The sequence below is a fragment of the Mytilus edulis genome, chromosome 14 (assembly GCF_963676685.1).
Source record: "Mytilus edulis chromosome 14, xbMytEdul2.2, whole genome shotgun sequence".
In the NCBI taxonomy this organism is placed as follows: domain Eukaryota; kingdom Metazoa; phylum Mollusca; class Bivalvia; order Mytilida; family Mytilidae; genus Mytilus; species Mytilus edulis.
Window position 1 is genome coordinate 24,453,868 of NC_092357.1, and position 22,453 is coordinate 24,476,320.

At 33.3% G+C, this 22,453-nt stretch overlaps 1 protein-coding gene across 2 annotated transcripts in view; it reads left to right on the top strand.

Annotated features, from left to right (window-relative positions):
• Positions 1-10,295, top strand: part of LOC139503937 (chitin synthase chs-2-like) — a 32,224-nt gene extending 21,929 nt beyond the window's left edge. For both annotated transcript variants that reach the window (XM_071293959.1, XM_071293960.1), the window contains 7 exons: positions 879-1,095; positions 2,526-2,726; positions 3,477-3,874; positions 4,958-5,122; positions 5,550-5,758; positions 7,572-7,678; positions 8,910-10,295. In XM_071293959.1, the coding sequence (XP_071150060.1) occupies positions 879-1,095; positions 2,526-2,726; positions 3,477-3,874; positions 4,958-5,122; positions 5,550-5,758; positions 7,572-7,678; positions 8,910-9,994 (2,382 nt within the window). In that variant the 3' untranslated portion in view covers positions 9,995-10,295. The remainder of the gene's footprint in view (positions 1-878; positions 1,096-2,525; positions 2,727-3,476; positions 3,875-4,957; positions 5,123-5,549; positions 5,759-7,571; positions 7,679-8,909) is intronic.
• The last annotated feature ends 12,158 nt before the right edge of the window (positions 10,296-22,453 follow it).

A 22,453-nucleotide genomic window follows, 5' to 3' on the forward strand; every position in this document is an offset into this window, starting at 1 on the left:
TTGAGGAAATGTTATAAACTGTAAACGAGGTTAGATACATCGGCCAAGAAGGTCACTGTATCAGGACTTTTTGTATTTTGAATGCGAAAAACACATACTACTACAGTGTTATGAAATGGCTGTTTCTGTTTTGCCCCTGTTATAGATTCGAGGTCAGCTGTTGTGGACCCAATAGCCAATACAGAAACAGTTAATAACACTATCATTATTACTTCCAATTGGTCAGTCAAACAGACTCCTGATGTTCATCCAATGAGGGTACCATCATAACATTTGCACACGTCTCGTTACCAACATACTAAAACTGCCACATTTTCTGATTTTGTAAGCTAATAAAACAAAAATATGCGATATAAATCTCTTTCTGGAAAATTAACTAGAGACTAATGAATGTGGATGTAAACAAACACGGTCACCACACAACCTTCAGCAATAAGACAAGTCATGCCATGAGGCAAAATATAGACTCGGTATATTTTTTTCTTCACATATGTGTGTTTTTAATGCTGTTATTTGTCTTTCAGACGTTTTTTCCAATGTTTCGTGTCCATTTTGTCATTTGCATATAATGTTCTCCGCTCTTCTGTGGTATATGATTAATAATCTTTCGTTAACTACCTATGTTTTTGTAGGGATTCGAACAATGCGGTTGTTTAGTCTTAAAATAAATAAATAAGACATGAGGTATGCATGCAAAAATTAAAAAATCGGTAAAAGTTTCCCGATTGCCACAATATTCATAAATATAAAAGCCAGAGTAGTGTATTACTATCTAACTAGATTTTTTCCCCGAATTGTGATCATAAAAATATTACATTAGTATTTCTTCATGTGTTTAAGGCATAAAAAGCAATTAATATCAATTTATTATAATATAGGTCATGTATATGATGTATATTTTGAAATGGAAAATAATGAATCAGCATAAAGATGAGGGTAAGCAGGCAGTAGCTGAATACGCTGAAAATACATTCCTTCTGGCTCTTGATGGAGATGTTGAATTTCAACCAGAAGCTGTACTTAGTTTATTGAGACGAATGGAAAAGAACGATAAAGTAGGGGCAGCTTGTGGTAGAATTCATCCCATTGGAAATGGTCAGTACGAAACTAGATTTGTGTTCTCAAAATGAGAGAATTTTAACCAAACAAATAAGAAAACGAGACAATGTGGTCAAAATATCATCTTGTTTATATGTTGTAGAGTTACATAGCTTTCCAATGTTAGAGGTGTGTTGGGTGCCCGCTTCTATCTATATGTGCATATGTCCCAATTCAGGAGCATATAAATCCGTGGTTCGTAAATTAGGTCATTTCATGTTTGTATTAGTTTACAATTGTCATATCGGGCTATTTGTTGCTCACTATGCAGTATGTGTTTTGCCTTTTGTTGAAATCTTGTCATACGGACCTTAGATGTCAAAATGTAACAATTTGAACTGCAGTTTAATCGGTTAAATTACATATAGCTATAATTTGGTTGGACGACTAAATGATATTTTGTATTTTAAACTTTTAAAAATGTTGATAGTGAGCAGAGACACAAACATATCGTATCGATAGACCAATTGGGGGTCTTGAAGATAAACATATGTATTGTCGAAATAAATTTTTTCTTATTACTCCGATTGGATAGTTTCGTGTTTGAAGCGTAGTAATGTAAATTAAGACCAAATATTGCTAACATGTATGAGTGTACAGTATCGTTGATTCCAAATGGCCTCTATTATGACAAGACCTGACTATTGTATTTATTGTTAACTTGTTCTCGTCCTGAATATGCATGAACTATTTGCCACTGGACGTTAAGCAACCAACAATCAATCAATAAACCAGTATCGTTGATATATGATTATGTCGTGCTATGGGATAAAGTGGATGTTACTGCATAAAATGAGAAAAAAATAAACTTTGGATGGATTTGTTAAACATTGTTGATCAATTTAAAAAAAATTAACTATTTGTAACCCGGAATACCGTGCAACTCAAACAGAATAATATAAAAGACATCAGGTTTTTTTTTCAAATTTTATGCGAAGAAAATCAGGAAATTTATACGGTTATTAATAAACGGTTATCTTACCTCATTACCCCAATTCCCAATTTTAAATTACGATTTGAGATTCAAAATGATTATTTTATCTATTCCACTCTGAATGAACGATCTAGCTTTTTCACTTGTGGTTAACGTTTTGTTGTGCAAATTTAGAATTATGAAGGAAAAATGAAGTGGATGTGATCAAATACATGAAACCATACAACCTTCAACAATGCGAAAACAACCATACCATATAGTCAGGTCAAAAGGCACCGACATAAAAACAATTCGAAACAAGTCCACTGAGAAATCCAACTGCAAACAACTTTGTTGAATGAAAGGTTAAAAAGTGAAATTAAAAGGTTATGGTGTGTTTAATAGTCATTTCTTTTCAAAAGAATATCTTCAAAAATAATGCAAAGAAAGAAAGAAAATTATATTACCAAGATGATAAAGACATCGCATTTTATCAGTTTTATGATATATACAGGACCGATGGTTTGGTATCAGCAATTTGAATATGCTATAAGTCATTGGCTACAGAAAGCGACTGAACACGTGCTTGGCTGTGTATTATGTAGTCCTGGTTGTTTCAGTTTGTTCCGTGGATCTGCCATCTTAAATCATGATGTCCTTGAAACATACACTACAGTTGCCAATGAGGCAAGGCAATGTCTGCAGTATGATCAAGGTCAGTTCTGAAATTCCATTTTCCTAATATATATACCTTTAAGTCTAGTTTTGATTAGTCATTTCCGTGACGACAAATTGACAACACACAGTTTTTTTTTAAAAATTCTGTATCAAAGCATTTAAAAAAACGAATGTCGTAAGCTGTTTAGTAGATACCTTTATGGTGTGCTTAATCTATATAACAAAACGGCAATTTATTAAATTATTGTTTCTTTAACAACACGACGGGTGCCACACGAAGAGCAGCACCAGATTTCACTCCAATTTGTTTTTGGTTGGGATTCGCGTTGTCAATATAATGGATTTTGATGTGACAGTCGTACAAGTGAGAGGTTTAGCGCTATAAAACCAGGTTCAATCCACCATTTTCTACATTTGAAAATAACTGTATTAAGTCAGGAATATGGCAGTTGTTGTCCATTCGTTTAATGGGTTTTATCATTTGATTTTGCCATTTGATTAGGGACTTTCCGTTTTGAATTTTCCTCGGAGTTCAGTATTTTTGTGATTTTACTTTAACATTCGACTCCTAAATTAAACTCAAACAGATTTGTGTTGATGATTTGAAAACCACGTCTGATGATTGTTTTAGAAATACACGTTTTACCAGTTAAAATCTGTATTATTATAATAACATATTGGGAGTTTCTTCTGGATGTTACAATAATTTTCCAGCAGCAAAAACTTATTAATTTAAAAAAATGCATTAATAAACATTTTAGAATTAAAAAGAATATTTTATTGACAGGTGAAGATCGATGGTTGTGCACACTACTTCTTCAAAAAGGATGGAAAATTGAATATTGCGCAGAATCAGATTCGTACACATTTGCTCCCGAATCTTTTAACGAGTTCTACAACCAACGTAGACGTTGGACTCCTTCAACCATGGCCAACATTTTAGAAATCATTCAAGACTGGAAAAACGTTACCAAGAACAACGAGAATATATCCTTTCTGTATATTGTCTATCAAGTGTTTTTGTTTATTTCTACAATTTTGACACCAGGAACAATATTCATGATTATTTTAGGAGCATTAATCGTCGGATTTAAGACAATTCCTACATGGGTGGCACTTTTATTGAACCTTACTCCAGTTATTATGTTTATCTTGATGTGTTTGTACGGTTCAAAAGATCGACAGGTATGTATGTGCACTAGCTGTTTGTAATGGAAATAATATGACACATATTTGTTTAGGATTGTCGTTGATAAGCTCTTACTAAAGCTGTGTCCCTCTCATTTGATTAGAAAGAATATTGATTATAGTCTTTTAAAACACAAGCAATGTAAGTGGAAAAACTTCAACAATTGCTCTAAGTAGGAAACACTTTGATATTATGAAATTTCATTATTTTTTTTAAAATCTAGTAACAAAGTTGAGTAGCCTTTTTTATGCGATTCTTGTAAAATGGGACAATGGAGATCACATAATTCGTCTTAAACGAAGTTAAAAGGAAGATAACTCCTTATTGTTATAATTATAATCTTAAACATTTTCAAATAGAAATCTTTACAACAAATTTTATACCTCTGTTTTTTTCATTTTGTGATAACATTCTTTCATTTTCGCATTCGTTCATATCTTTAAGAATACAAATTATTGTATCGATATTTTTATCTATTGGACATGCATAATTTTAAATGTTGCCGCATACTAAAAAATATTTAGATTATAAAAGACATTCAAATTATATTTTCGTAGGAGGTATTTATAACAACACATTATATAGCTCTGCTACTGAATATTGCGATCTAGATAACCACTTACCAACTGAACATTTTGTCTGTTTTCAAAATTTTGTGAAGACTTTAGAATGAACACATACAAGTTGTATGCCTGACTTGAACATAACAATTGAAAAAAAAAAAACAAATGTAATATTTCTTATTTGATCGATATGTGTTGATGTTTAGAAAAACAGTACACGTTAATAGTCTGCAGATGTTACATTGTCCTAAACAAATGTACATTTCTTACAGAGAAATTAACGATAAATCTTTAAGCTCAAGTATACTACATGTACTATGTACGTCCTTTTTTTGAATCAGCTGCCAATTAACACGATTTTTAAACGAAGCAACACAAAAACACTGCTTAACTGACAATGTGTATCTTGTTTATTCACCAATTAAAGTTATTGTGAATCGTTTTACAAAAAATATTCTTTTTGTGCTAAGACGTATTAGTTGAATTATTATCTGTATCTTATCTTTATATTTTTAGTTACAAATGGCAGCCGTGTTATCTTGCATATATGTAATTGTAATGGTAGTTGTGTTGATTGGAGTTGTACGAGACGCCATACTTGAGGGCTTATGTTCAACAACCACAATTTTTATAATATTTGTTGCCGGAGTTTTTGTAGTATCTGCAATTCTTCACCCAAAGGTATGTACTGATATTAGAAAGACAAAGGAGATTGGGTATCAATCCGTGACCAAAAATCTGTACATGCACAACAAAAAACACACACAAACGACGCTTGTATTGAAGCCGTTGACGCAGGTAAAACCCCTTACCGCAATGCAAGTTTAAGAAGCTACATAACAGCGGTTGAATGTTTCAAATGCAAGACATACAATATCAGAAGGAAGAAACAATAATATTTATCTACCATACACCTATTTTAAATAAAATATACAATCCATTGATGTGTTATACAAATGAATAAAAACATACAAAGTTTGAAAGTTAAACCTAACAGTTCTATTGTTTGTAAAATTCAGTACTGTATCATCAATTATGAAGAATTTTAACTACTACAGTACAGTGCTAGTAAATAATAAAGTTAAAGTGGTACACCTTATTATTGTAGGAGATTCTCTGCATATTTCCGGGATTTTTATATTTTTTGGCTATACCTTCAATGTCAATGTTAATGTTTTTGTTTGCAATTGGAAATCTTCATGTCACATCATGGGGGACGAGAGAAACAAAAGCAGAACCAAAAGATATGAAAAAATCAAAGAATGTAAATGAAAAAGAAGAAACTGGTTACTTTTGTTCGCTAGGGAAGTTTATCAGGTATGACAAGTTAATTTTGTTCTTTACAGGAAGGCGAAAAATACTTAAAAGACATTTAAACACATCAGTCGGAAATAAACTGATAACAACATAGCAAAAGAATGAATACAAAACATAACAAAGACACAACAATGACGACTGAAAAAAACAACCCGTACAAAAGCTTGGCGGATTTGTTACATATATAATGTTTCAGTCGTTTTACCATAGTCGTAAAAAGTAAAATAACAAGAAACCCGAACTCTAATGAATATTCAAAACGGAAAATACCTTATGAAATTGGAAAAATGAAACTTTCAAACACAGCAACCGAATGGAAAACAAATATCGTAACATGACTTGGTATAGGCATTTCTTGATATTGAAAATGATGGGTTTTATACCTAGCCAAACCTCTAATGTGTATGGCAGCAGTGCAATGACCAGAGATCAATTGGGTCAGGAGGTTCTGATTTAATCTGTGATATTGTTACATGTAGTTCTTTTGTTTGCAATCAGCGAATTTGGTCATTGATTTACTCAACGATATTTCCCCATCTATCATCTAGATACCGTAGCATTTGAGAATCGGTCAAACATTGTTTCATACGTATTATGTCCCAACAAATGAAACAGCAGCACAGTTGGTTCCCATTAAAAACCCTAAATTATGTTGTAAATTCATACAAATGATTACTGTCAAAGATACTTTCTGTTATTCATCTCTCAATCAATCAAGTATACTTATTTATCATTCGCGTTAATACAATATATAAGAACTACATTGTTTCATTCTGTCGTTGAGTTTAGAACAAAGAATTTTAAAATGCAGCCGGGTATAGAAATAATTAAAAAAAATAACACTGTTGCTTGTTTTACTTGTGTATAAAGTATTGTTGTTTTTTTAATTCATGGCACTCGGTCAATATCGAGGCTGATATACTGATAATTCCCGAGTGCATTTTTAATTTTGTATTTACTTTTCGTAATTCTACATTGATAAATCTTGAAATCATAAATAAAACTAGGTTCCAACTTCGACATTCGTTTTACCTTAAATAAATTTTTAATAGCAACATTCGACAAATATCAATTATGTACCCATTGGAAATAAAACTGCATGACAAAAATTAGTTATTTCTGGTTCGAATTTTGTTTTTATTCAGCGTAATTTGTTGTACATGTTGTATTGGTTCGATCAAGGGTTTTAATGTTTTACATCAAATTGAGTAAATTAATACGTGTTTAATCACCTATTTGTATTATGTACAATTTTAACCAAAATATATACATTCCTTCACTTTTAAATACAATTGAGAATGGAAATGGGGAATGTGTTAAAGAGACAACAACCCGACCATATAACCGACAACAGCAGAATGTCACCAATAGGTCTTCAATGCAGCGAGAAATTCCCGCACCCAGATGCGTCCTTCAGCAGGCCCCTAAATAAATATATATATTAGTTCAGTGATAATGAACGCCATACTAAACTCCACCTTTACTTTCCTTGTTACCTTTACTTCTTTCAAAACACAACTCTATATTTAAAAATTGTTTAGATATTACATTCGACAATGACATGGTTTTAATTAATTGATTTGGCATTTACTTTTCGTAAATTTGACTGCATACTTTCTTGGAAGATCTGAATTTGCCCAAACTATTGTGCTCAGTTCGAGAGATTTTGGCATTTAAAAAAAACACTAGAATGTTTAGATGTAAAACAAATCAAAAGTTGCATTAAAAAGACCGGTGTAAATAAATGAATTTGAACAAATCAACCACTTGAATCTCAGATGTACAACAAATATGCCATATATATTCTTTATAGTTGTTTGTTATGTCCTTCCAATGATTACACCAAAGATGAGTTTTTGTACAAGAACTTGGTTAATGAGATGAAACGCATTGTGCATAAAGAAGAGGACACAGAATCTAGTAAGTATTAGTAATATTATAATATTTACAACTTGCACTGGCTACTATATTCAAATATTAATTCAACATCCAAATGTTTTTAATTTTTAAGCAAGCATGTAATCTTAACAGACGAGGTATATTTAGAATATTCAACTAATATTTCGGTTGCTTTATAAAGACGGTTATGTTTTGTTTTTTTTTTAAATATAAAAAAAAGTTGTGGTATGATTTCCAATGAGACAACTCTCCACAAGAGACCAAAATGACACAGAAATTAACAACTATATTTCACCGTACGGCCTTCAATAATGAGCAAAGTTCATATCGCATATTCAGCTACAAAGGGCCCCGAAATGACAATGTAAAACAATTCAAACGAGAAAACTAACGGCCTTATTTATGAAAAATTGCTATTTTTTTATTGATGCCGATCGAAATCAAAGAGTTAAAATAGAATGCTGCTTAAGCAGATACACTCACGATCCTTTTCGTCTGCCTGTCCCAATTAAATAGCTGGTCAATAATTCCATTTCAATCATTCAATGCGTCTGGAGAAAATTCAAAAAGAAAAGTTCCTAATCAATTGACAATCTCAAATTATTCTAAAAGCAAATGCAGCTCATACGATACATACACAAAACGATTATAATTTAATTTCCACTAATAATAAAAATGTTTTACAAAATTTTCTTGAGTTATAAATTATGAGTTGATAAACAATTTAAAAATAATGTTTGGTTTGTATATATAGCTTACATTTTTTATCTAGATAATTGAAAACCATGTATATCATACATGTATCTATGATATTTCCTGGAATTCTCAAATACGCAGCTAGTCCACAGTGACTAATGACTGACTAATCATTATTTCAATCATCTGTTATAGAAAATATCCAGACAAACTACACTTTGACCTAACCAAACATAATTAAAACCATATCTTAACTTACTCATGAAATTTATAACGTGTTTTTTTGTGTATTTATTTTTAAGCAACATTATGCAATTTTATTTTGCCTTTCAATCGCTATAAAAAAAACTTATTTAGAATTAATCATATTAGTTACAGCGCTCAATTTGCCTTTAAGAGTACGTTTAAAAATAAAACAAATGAACTGTTTTAATATTTGGTGCTATATGAAATACTTCTGAGATATAATCCAATATGCTTGCGTCAAATAATTACAAAGTTTCTTAATGATTTAACGTTGTAAAGAACTATATTTTTTTTTATCATTTACACTTAGGACCAGAAACTATGAACAACATAACTGAAGAGAGTCACGTAATAAAAGCAGAAGAAACCCCAAACACAATCAATTCTGTAGAAAACAATGATGTACGATTAGAACATGAAGAATCATTAGACCCGAAAAAAAACGAACATTCAGAGAAAAACGACATGGTAAAAAAAAAGAAAAAGAAAAAAAAGAAAAAAGTTAAAAAGAGGGATTCGGAAGGAGTGTATCGTTTGTACGTCGATAAAAAGGATATGAGTATTGATGAAAAGGAGAAGAAATTTTGGAGGAAACAGATTAGGAAATATTTAAAACCGATCGATGAAAAAGACCCACATGCAATAAAACGGCAAAAAAAACTCGATGCAGAATTAGTTGACTTACGTAACATTGTTTGTTTGTTTGTGTATCTTTCGAATGCCATTCTAGTGACGATTATGTTTGGATTGACACAAGTAAACGCATTCAAAGACTCGCTTACAGCTGGATTTAGATGTGGAGGTCAGGAAATTGCATTAGTTCCAATAGCAATATTATTTAGTGCTGTGTTTGGATTTCTCCTTTTAATACAGTTCCTGTGTATGCTGTACCATAGATTTTCTACTCTTGTTCACATAACAGCAAATACCAACTTACGTGATACAGAAAATGAACTTTCGGCTGAAATAACAAGAAGAATTATAGAACTTGTTACAGAACGAAGTAAGGAAAAAACAGAGTCTAATTCGGACAAAAGTAGAAAGGGTTTAGACAGCAATAGATGTGTTATGAAAGCTGAGAATGATGATGAAAAATTTACAAGTTTAAAAGATATGATGATGGTTAATATGACGAAAGCATTAAATGAAAAATCACTTAATTTAAAGAATCAGTTAACAAAAGAGAAAGTTATAGAAAGATGGCAAAGTTATGTGCATCCAAAGTGTAAAGATGTAAAGGATCCGAAGTGGAAAGGCGTTATCGAAAAAATTATCGCAGCTAATAAATTATCCAAAAAAATCGAAAGTGGGCCTCGCGGAAACAAAGTTTCTCCAAATTTGCAGAAATCAAATAACTGCGATGAAATATATATAGGCAGCGATAGCAATGTTTGAAAAACTTGTTGATTTAAACGAACCCTGCGAATGAATTTTTTGGTTACAGTTTCTTTTTCTTTGAAACACAGCGGTCTTAAAAGAATACGTTAGGGACTATATGGTCGGCTCTAACCACTCTTAACCAATCTCTTGTAATTGTTCTAAAATGTACAGCAAAAAAATTGTAAAAAGAAGTGAAAAATGTTTGATGTGAGTTTTTATTTGTTGGTGCACTGTAGAACTGTATCAGAATATTGTAGTTCAAAACATATTATATTCATCAAAAAGGAATGTTTTTTATCATTATAATGATTCAATTGACCTTCTTATTGCATAAATGTCTTGAATAAAAAAAAATCGGAAATGTACTGACATTTCAGGTGAGTTGATGCAGAAGTCATTCATATTTTCGGCAGACCCATTAGAGAAAAAAAAAACTTATACGAAAGCCGAGGAGGAAAATTCATATTTCAAAATTCAAAATTTCAAAATTAGAAACTCGAAAATCAGGAAATATTATTCTTCGGTATTCCAGGCAAAATCTAAAGATTAGAAATAAAATTCATAAATACACAGCAAGAATATGTTTGATCTTTTACCGAACTGTAATTATTAATATAATGGTACAAAGATAATGAAAAAAAATTAAGATCTTGTACAGACCTTCTAAAATTCAAACTTACCATTATTCCGTGAGTTCATCGTGTATCGTGCGTGTTGCGTTCGTGCATCGTGCGTGTATTGTGCGTGTACCAATCGTGCGTTCATCATTCATCGTTCCGTGTATTTTCCGTGTAACGTGCGTTCGTCGTGTATTCTTAATCGTGTATCGTGCGTGTATCGTGCGTTCATCAATCATTCATTCTTAACCGTTTATCGTGCGTTCGTCAATCGTGTATAAGTGTGTATATCAGATAACGTGCATTTGTCAAACGTTCATCTCTAATTGTGTAACGTTCATACATTGCGGTTTTTATATGATAGTCGATTATATAGCTCACCAAAGCTTATTTTTTCTCACGGTTAAAGTATTATTAACATCGTACAGAACGTTCATACAGATTCATGACTTTTTGTGTAAATATTTATTCATCTGTAAATATTTTGTGGTTATTCAGTTAATCTTGGCTGGGACTGACACATTTTGATATAATGATACATGTTGTATGTACAAACAATAACATGATATTGACATTTCTACGACAGAAGAGTTAAAATTGGAATTTCTTTTTTGACTGTTGGTCAAGTGTTATTTGTTGAAAATATTCTGTCAATTGAAAAAAAAAGTGCTTTTGCAAAATTTAGATGTGGGGTAGCTCCACTAAAAAATAGAAACTGGAAAGTATGAAAGAAAAGAAGTCCACGAGATGACATGTGTTATAGCTCTACTATTGAAGATGAACTTCATGTCATTCTAAAATGCTCATTATATGTAGTTTAAAGACAAATATTATACATTTTAATGAACATTTTAACCTATAAATATCAGACAGCGAAAATTTTATATTTTTATTTAATAACGGCAATGTTGCTGCTACAGTCGCCAAAAACACCAACAATATTTTATTGAAAAGAAACTATATATCCTTGGTTGAACTAGGCTATATTATAATTCGTCGCTTATTTGGCAAATTCATATGCTACAAGTTTTGAAAAATACCATAATTATAAATATCATTTTTGTTTTAAGCCCCAGTCCCACTAGACCACGATCGCACCACGCGAGAACTTTAGATCGTGTTGAGGTCGCGGTATGAGCGGCTTGGAAATGTTAATTTTCGTTGCTTTCACGATGCTACTACGTCCTAATTACGCTTCTACAACGATCCCGCTACGATTAAACCACGTTCTCACCGCGCTTATTCTGCGACCTCGCTACGCTTATAAAGATCTTTCTACGCTCTTCACGTTCTCATTACGACCATACCACGAGTTATCCGATTGCAACACGATCTTACTGCGATTATAGCACGTTCTTACCAAGATTATACTACGTTCATACCGCGATCTTACTACGTTTTCTGCTTTATCGTCAATATCGTGTTTCATATCAATATAGTTCCATTCCTTCTATTTCTGATTAAAACGGAGATTTCTCGGAAGCAATACAGTCATGCCACCAAAATCTACTAGAACACGTGGGCGTGGTGGTAGGGGTTGATGTAGAGGCATAAGGAGCAAAGTATGAACGCCATACTAAACTCCAAATAGTGCACAAGAAACTAAAATTAAAAATAGTACAAGACTAACAAAGCCCAGAGGCTCCTGAATTGGGACAGGCGCAAAAATAGTGGGGTTAAACATGATTGTGAGATCTCAACCCTCCCCCTATACCTCTAGCCAATGAAGAAAAGTAAACGCATAACAATACGCACATTAAAATTCAGTTCAAGAGAAGTCCGAGTCTGATGTCAGAAGATGTGACTAAAGAAAATAAACAAAATGACAATAATACATAAATAACAACAGACTACTAGCAGTTAACTGACATGCCAGCTCCAGACTTCAATTAAACTGATACTATACACATAAGTAGTATAATACTTTTCATCAAGAGATGTCGGAACGACCAATCAAACCCAAATTACAACCTATTGCTGGTCGTCCATAAAGCTCAAATGATATTTTAGTGAACGATAGCAGAGATGACACAGATGTGTCAATATATATAGGAAGATGTGGTATGAGTGCCAATGAGACAACTCTCCATCAACGTAAAAATCTATAAAAGTAAACCATTATAGGCCAAGGTACGGCCTTCAATACGGAGCCTTGGCTCACACCGAACAGCACGCTATAAAGGGCCCAAAAAAATACTAATGTTAAACCATTTAAACGGGAAAAACCAACGGTCAAATCTATATAAAACGAGAAACATGGTTGCGCCGTTAGAGCAAATGGATAAATACATTCAGACAAACAAAATCTAGAGAGTTTTTTTTATATATATTTTATGTGAAAATGACAATAAAAATGATAGTCGTAGTGTGAACGTAGGAAGGTCGTGAGAAGAGCGTGATGAGGACGGAAAGGGCGTGCTAGAATCGTACTATGGTCGTGAACAGCGTGGTAAAGTCGTAGTGGAAGCGTAGTTGGGTCGCGGTGAGAACGTGATGGTCGTAGTAAGGTCGTGATAACGTCGCTGTGAGATCGTAGCGCAATCTCTCCGAATAGAATCACGCTTTCGCTACGTTCTCTCTACGATTGTACAGCGACCTTTGCGATCTTACTACGATCTTAGTGCGTTCTCACTACGCTTCTACTACGACCTAATTTAGCCACGACCGCACCACGATTGTTTTGAACATGTTCAAAGTTGGCCACGCTCTTCACGATCTTGAAGACCTCACCACGACTGTGGTACGACCTTACTGCGACCTACACGATCGTACCACGATCATCAAAATTTGCATTTTTTTTCACAGATCGTTGTGCGATCGTGGCCTAGTGGGACTGGGGTATTAGTTTCTGATAGTCACATGCACGTTATGTTATTCCATTGAGAAAGTACAATATACAAGATTGTCGGGTAAATGTGGATTGCGGATTAAAATGTTAAATGTCAAACTTGAATTAACAAATTAAACTGAGGCGAATTAACACGAATATGTATATTCTCTTTAACAGTGTTTGAATTCTTTGTTCTGAATTTCATTTAAACTAAGCTAAAAATGTTTTGTGGAAAATTCAATAAAAATAAACATTATATGTATTTGAAGGCATTATTTTAATTAAACAAATATAAGATCAGGCAAATTGAATTTACAAGTTTAAGATATAATCTTGTTTTTTTATTTTTGATAAAATAGTTAAATATATGGTATTTAAGAATTGAATGCTTCTTTTTGTAAATTTATTGGGGTGTAAAAGCTTTGACCGAGGTACATTTTGTATGAAGCGCGGAAGCGCTTCATTCTAAAAATGTGCGCACGGTCAACGCTTTTACAACTCTATAAAGTTACAAAAAGAAGCATTCAATACTTATAATTACATTTTTTAGCTATGATCATGAAAACACGAATTTTATATGTTCTTTTTATTTAATTCACCTGTGCACTTTATTGTTGGACCACGTGTTATAATGAATGAAAAGTTGTATTAAGCAATGCAACTGCTTACGGAATAACACGTGATGTACAGTTAGCCAATCAGAATAAAGTATTATAATGAAACATACATCTCATGTAATTATTATCATAAAAAGTCTTTATTTGAATGGAATAAATATGGAACACTTTCACGGATTCATTTCTCATTGTGTTCATGGTTGCCTATCTGTATGTCTAAAAGATTATTATCCGAAAAAATAATTCACAATAGTACGTTGTTAACTAGGTTGGTCCCCTCCGTAAAACATTCAGTATGCCTTCGGAATATACAAATATTAAGGTATTGTCAAGAATTTCAATAACGGCCGGGAAACAGACTACTTGTTACATTGTAACCTTCTATGATTATTTAAGAATGACGGATTTTTTTTCGGTACGTCTAAACACTGCTAAGGAGTTCTTAGTGCACTAAGGCCTTCAATATACAATGCCACTAAGGACTAGAAGGAGTGTTGTTATATGTATTATTTTTATATATCATGTTAGAGATTGATATTTAATGCATAAATTTCAAATTTTACAGAAAAAATAATCATAAATAAACGAGATATTCAACATTATTTAGACACGTGCCGGTTTTTCTTTGATATGCCGAAAATCAATGAACCGATTGACACGTGCCAAATAACATAGCAACTGATTAAACAATCACGATCTTTTTATTTTAAGTAAAATCGAAAAGATCTATGCTTCAAATATTTATAATTAAATGTGTTGTTCTTATTTAAAATGATAAAAAGGACAAATAATTTTGCTGTTGTTTTATTTCTTTCCCAACAAAATTGTTTGCCATAGGAGACGGCTTTGATGAGCGGCAACTTATAAGTAAGAGTGAGGTCAGAAAATGTTTATGTAAGATATACGTAGACAAAAGGAATATATATATATATATATATATATATATATATATATATATATATATATATATATAAAAACGAGTCTAAATTGAAAACTACGTTCAAACCTATGATTGCGTTGGATAAAAACCGCAATTTTTATACGTGTGCATGTCAAACAAATTTCTTTGTAGAAGGGTCTAAAAACAGCACAAACAACATTTTCCAAAAGACCAAAAAAGTGAAAAAGTATATTTAAAGAAAATGCATTTGACTAACAGGTCGAACAACTGATGTTCTTTAACCCTGCTGACTGCCATTGACGATTGCCAAATAAAATTGATCACAAGATGTAACAAAATGGATCTGAATATAAATTTAATACGTCACAGAAAAAAATAAATTTGTTAACTTGTGGCTACGATGTCGTGCCACAAACATTCGGTGTCAATATTTCTTTAGTACACCAGATCTAGATTTCGACAATATATGTCTCTTCAGTGATGTTAGGGATCGAAACGGTATTTGGAAGGCCATATAATTTACTCTCAATTTAAGATTGACTCTTGAATTTTAAGAGACAATATAGGATGAACGGATCATATAAACCGGAGGGAAAATATGATACATGCCCAAACAAAAAATATAAACGAGTCTAAATTGAAAACTACGTTCAAACCTATGATTGCGTTGGATAAAAACCGCAATTTTTATACGTGTGCATGTCAAACAAATTTCGTTGTAGAAGGGTCTAAAAACAGCACAAACAACATTTTCCAAAAGACCAAAAAAGTGAAAAAGTATATTTAAACAAAACGCATTTGACTAACAGGTCGAACAACTGATGTTCTTTAACCCTGCTGACTGCCATTGACGATTGCCAAATAAAATTGATCACAAGATGTAACAAAATGGATCTGAATATAAATTTAATACGTCACAGAAAAAAATTAATTTGTTAACTTGTGGCTACGATGTTGTGCCACAAACATTCGGTGTCAATATTTCTTTAGTACACTAGATCTAGATTTCGACAATATATGTCTCTTCAGTGATGTTAGGGATCGAAACGGTATTTGGAAGGCCATATAATTTACTCTCAATTTAAGATTGACTCTTGAATTTTAAGAGACAATATAGGATGAACGGATCATATAAACCGGAAAGAAAATACGATACATGCCCAACACATAAATTTGTTATTTTGTGGCTACGATGTTGTGCCACAAACATTCGGTGTCAATATTAGTTTAGTTATATATATATATATATATATAAACGAGTCTAAATTGAAAACTACGTTCAAACCTACTGCGTTGGATAAAAACCGCAATTTTTATACGTGTGCATGTCAAATAAATTTCGTTGTAGAAGGGTCTAAAAACAGCACAAACAACATTTTCCAAAAGACCAAAAGAGTGAAAAAGTATATTTAAACAAAACGCATTTGACTAACAGGTCGAACAACTGATGTTCTTTAACCTGCTGACTGCCATTGGCGATTGCCAAATTAAATTGATCACAAGATGTTACAAAATGGATCTTAATAATAAATTTAATACGTCACAGAAATAAAAAAAAAAAAAAATAAAAAAATTTGTTAACTTGTGGACAGGATGTTGTGCCACAAACATTCGGTGTCAATATTTCTTTAGTACACCATATCCGGATTTCGACAATAAATGTCTCTTCAGTGATGTTAGGGATCGAAACGGTATTTGGAAGGCCATATAAAAAGTACCCTCATTTTTAGAGAAAGTACCCTCATTTTTAGATTAACTCTTGAATTTAAAGAGTCAATATATAGGATGAACGGATCATATAAACCGGAGGGAAAATATGATACATGCCCAAAGAAAAAATATAAACGAGTCTAAATTGAAAACTACGTTCAAACCTATATATAATTAGACAAATGTTGAAAAATTTATGATAAAAGTTTAAAACTAAAGATGCTGTGAACATATCTAAAAATATGATAAATTGTTAACAAAGGTGACAGAATTATAATTAAATGCATCAAAGGCTCGTTTTGTCTACATAAGACTCATCATAGACGTTCAGATAAAAAAAAGTTATAAAGCCATACAAGTACAAGGTTGAAGAGCATTGATGACTCAAAATACGGCAAAGTTAATCTATTCCTGGGATGAGAAAATTCTTAGTTTTTTCGAAAGTTTACATAAGACTCATCAGTGACGCTCAGAAAAGTTAAAGAGCCAAACAAGTACCCCACGGTGCGATGAATCAGATTTAAAGCACATGTCTGATGTTTTTGTTTTGAATGGAAGGCTATCGAGTATTTTATAATAAATGTTGTGCCAAATACGGCTAATATAGTCAGAGTTCGTATATATCATACATTAACATATATGAAAAGAAAAAATATTTATCTGTAAAAATGAATTTCTAAGACTATATATTAAAGAAACTACGAAAAAGGAAAGTCACAAAAACACTGAACTCCGAAGAAAATTCCAAACGGAAAGTCCCTGGTTAATTCCACTGCGCGATTAAAAAAATTTGACGTTATTGGTTCAAGGTATTTTCTAATTTATAATAGAAATATAACATAATGACATATTATAGAAAAATTACATACTGACGGGATCTTTGAGGGTCCACAGTCACGTTATAACAACCAAAGAAACACACAAAGTCGCATATACAATACACACCAGAAAAAATAAAAAATAATAAAAACTTTTTCTACACCGCTATATACCATATAGCATGGGCGTCAAGATGGTTACCTATTCCCTATTCCCTATTCGTTACCTATTCCCTATTCCCTATTCGTTACCTATTCGTTACCTATTCCCTATTCCCTATTCGTTGCCTTTTCGTTACCTATTCCCTATTCGTTACCTATTCGTTACCTATTCACTATTCCCTATTCGTTACCTATTCGTTACCTATTCCCTATTCGTTGCCTATTCGTTACCTCTTCCCTATTCCCTATTCGTTACCTATTCCCTATTCCCTATCCGTTACCTATTCGTTACCTATTCCTTATTCCCTATTCGTTACCTATTCGTTACTTATTTGATTTTTAATATCCTTCCCCCTTTTTAATTATGGCATGGAAAAGTTTAATATGGCTGCCGTTACCATGGAAACGGCACAATTGTGAAAAAAAAAATCAGTTTTTGGTTTTTGGTGAACTGTTTGGATATGCTTCAACTCAGAATCATCATATTTTAAAACAATGTAGGTGCCCACTATATACAGGTGTTGGATGATTTTGGCGATCATTTGAACTACTATGTTGCCATGGAAACTACACCAAAATTTTCAAAATTCTCAAAATGCTCAAAACTTCATGAAACTTCACAGTAATGATGAGCAAATATTGGAGTTGAAATTTCCAAAATAGGTCTTGTTACCATGGAAACAATGCAAAAAGGTCAAAAATTTCAAAAATAAGAATTTTCAGCAAACTGGATGAAACTTTACAGGAATGGTAACTGGCATAGACAGTGTTGGATTTTGAAGTTAGAATTTCAAAATGGCCGCCGTAACCATGGAAACAGCAAAAAAATCAAAAATTTAAAAATGTTCAAACTTAATGAAACTTTGCAAAAACGTTACTAGACATCTGTAGATGCTCTCTTAGACTTTGGAATTGTCAAAATGGCTGCCGCTCACCTGGCAATAGGGGGAAGGGGACCATCCGTTATAGCTAGCAATTACAAATTTAGTTGTTAATACTCTTACATATGGTAATAGTTCTAAATTTGTTGAGGTAAAATGATCTTTTATGACCTATTTATATGTGTTTGTGCTATACCGATCCTTTTACTTGATGTTCGATACGCATTTGTTCCTTATTTGTTTTTTATACGTTCTACCTTTTAACTGCTTTATGTCCGTATGTTTGAAGATGGATCTTGGTTCGACGGGATGAAATCACCGTGTTAGCGCTTGCAAAAAAAAGAAGATGTGGTATGATTGCCAAAGAGACAACACTCCACAATAGACCAAAATGACACAGAAATTATCACTATAGGTCACTGTACGGCCTTCCACAATGAGCATAGCCTAAACCGTGTAGTCACCTATAAAAGAACCTCACACAATTCAAACAATAAAACTGACGGCCGTATTTCATATACAAAAAAATAAACGGACAACAAATAAGTAACACAAAAACAAACGATAACTACTTAATTTCAGGCTCTTGTCTTAGGACAGGCACATACTAACATTATGTGGTGGAGTTAAACATGTAAGCAGGGTCTACATCGTTTCGGAGCATGCTATTACCTTGTTAAATTCGTTCAATCACTCGCTTATAATTCGCTTGTAATACGTGTATCATACGTTGCACCTTTTAAAAAAGGATTTTTTATTGTGTGCATGTCTCTGGTGGTAACAATGTGTTCTTAGAGATGAAATGACCATATAAGCGCGCATGTACCCGTTCCAGCGCTCGGTTAATCCCCTATAACCTATTCGTTACCTATTCGTTACTTATTCACTTATAAAACGTTTGTTGTACGTTGCACCTTTTAGAAAGGAACTTTCAATTGTGTCCGTGTCTCTGGTGGTAAAAATGTGTTCTTAGAGATGAAAATACCCTATGAGCGCGCATGTACCCGTTCCAGCGCTCGGTTAATACCCTGTTACCTATTCGTTACCTATTCACTTATGATACGTTTGTTGAACGTTGCACCTTTTAGAAAAGTATTTTCAAATAAATTCATATCGCTGGTGGTAATAATGTGTTCTTATAGATGAAATACCCCTATTAACGCGTATGTACCCGTTCAAGCTCTCAGTAAATACCCTGTAACCTATTCGTTACCTATTCATTACCTATTCGTTACCTATTCATTACCTATTCCTTACCTATTCACTTATAATACGTTTGTTGTACGTTGCACCTTTTAGAAAAGGATTTTCAATTGTGTCCGTGTCTCTGGTGGTAAAAATGTGTTCTTAGATATGAAAATACCCTATTGGCGCGCATGTACCCGTCCCAGCGCTCGGTCAATACCCTGTTACCTATTCAATACCTATTCGTTACTTATTCACTTATAATACGTTTGTTGTACGTTGCACCTTTTAGAACAGGATTTTTAATTGTGTCCGTGTCTCTTGTGGTAACAATGTGTTCTTAGAGATGAAATTACCATATAAGCGCGCATGTACCCGTTCCAGCGCTCGAAAAACGATTTATTTCAAGGTGCACCGTATACCCCGCGCATTAAAATCGAATAAGTAACGAATAGGTAACAGGTTTTTTACCGAGCGCTGGAACGGGTGCATGCTCGCTAATAGGGTCGTTTCATCTCTAAGAACACATTGTTACCACTAGAGACATGGATACAATTAAACATCTTTTTCTAAAAGGTGCAACGTACAACAAACTTATTACAAGTGAATAGGTAACGAATAGGTAACAGGGTATTAACCGAGTGCTGGAAAGGGTACATGCGCGCTAATAGGGTCATTTCATCTCTAAGAACACATTGTTACCACCAGAGACACGGACACAATTGACAATCCTTTTCTCAAAGGTGCAACGTACAACAAACGTATTAAAAGCGAATAAGTAACGAATAGGTAACGAATAGGTAACAGGGTATTTACCCAGCGCTGGAACGGGTACATGCGCGCTAATAGGTAAATTTCATCTCTAAGAACACATTGTTACCACAAGAGACATGGAGACAATTGAAAATCCTTTTTTAAAAGGTGCAACGTACAACAAACGTATTAAAAGCGAATAGGTAACGAATAGGTAACAGGGTATTAACCGAGCGCTTAAACGGGTACATGCGCCCTAATAGGATATTTTCATCTCCAAGAACACATTTTTACCACCAGAGACATGGAGACAATTAAAAATCCTTTTCTAATAGGTGCAACGTACAACAAACGTATTATAAGTGAATAGGTATCGAATAGGTAACGAATAGGTAACAGGGTATTAACCGAGCGCTGGAACGGGTTCATGCGCTCTAATAGGGGTATTTCATCTATAAGAACACATTATTGCAACCAGAGATATGAATTTAATTGAAAATCCTCTTCTAAACGGTGCAACGTACAACAAACGTACTATAAGTGAATAGGTAACGAATAGGTAACAGGGTATTAACCGAGCGCTGGAACGGGTACATGCGCTCTAATAGGGTCATTTCATCTCTAAGAACACATTGTTACCACCAGAGACCTGAACACAATTAAAAAACGATTTATTTCAAGGTGCAACGTATACCTCGTGGATTAAAAGCAAATAAGGAACGAATAAGTAGCAGGTTATTATCCGAGCGGTGGAACGAGTACATATGCGCTTATAGGGGTATTTCATATATAAGAACACATTGTTAACACCAGAGATATGAACTTAATTGAACCGAGCGCTTAAACGGGTACATGCGCCCTAATAGGATATTTTCATCTCCAAGAACACATTTTTACCACCAGAGACATGGAGACAATTAAAAATCCTTTTCTAATAGGTGCAACGTACAACAAACGTATTATAAGTGAATAGGTATCGAATAGGTAACGAATAGGTAACAGGGTATTAACCGAGCGCTGGAACGGGTTCATGCGCTCTAATAGGGGTATTTCATCTATAAGAACACATTATTGCAACCAGAGATATGAATTTAATTGAAAATCCTCTTCTAAACGGTGCGCTTGAACGGGTACATGCGCTCTAAAAGGGTCATTTCATCTCTTAGAACACATTGTTACCACCAGAGACATGAACACAATTTAAAAACGATTTATTTCAAGGTGCAACGTATATCCGGCGCATTAAAATCGAATAGGTAACGAATAAGTAACAGGGTATTATCCGAGCGCTGGAACGAGTACATACGCGCTAATACGGGTATTTCATCTAAAAGAACACATTATTACCACCAGAGATATGAACTTAATTAAAAATCCTTTTCTAAACGGTGCAACGTACAACAAACGTACTATAAGTGAATAGGTAACGAATAGGTAACAGGGTATTAACCGAGCGCTGGAACGGGTACATGCGCTCTAATAGGGTCATTTCATCTCTAAGAACACATTGTTACCACCAGAGACCTGAACACAATTAAAAAACGATTTATTTCAAGGTGCAACGTATACCTCGTGGATTAAAAGCAAATAAGGAACGAATAAGTAGCAGGTTATTATCCGAGCGGTGGAACGAGTACATATGCGCTTATAGGGGTATTTCATATATAAGAACACATTGTTAACACCAGAGATATGAACTTAATTGAAAATTCTTTTCTAAAAGATGCAACGTACAACAAACGTATTAAAAGCGAATAAGTAACGAATAGGTAACAGGGTATTAACCGAGCGCTTGAACGGGTACATGCGCTCTAAAAGGGTCATTTCATCTCTTAGAACACATTGTTACCACCAGAGACATGAACACAATTTAAAAACGATTTATTTCAAGGTGCAACGTATATCCGGCGCATTAAAATCGAATAGGTAACGAATAAGTAACAGGGTATTATCCGAGCGCTGGAACGAGTACATACGCGCTAATACGGGTATTTCATCTA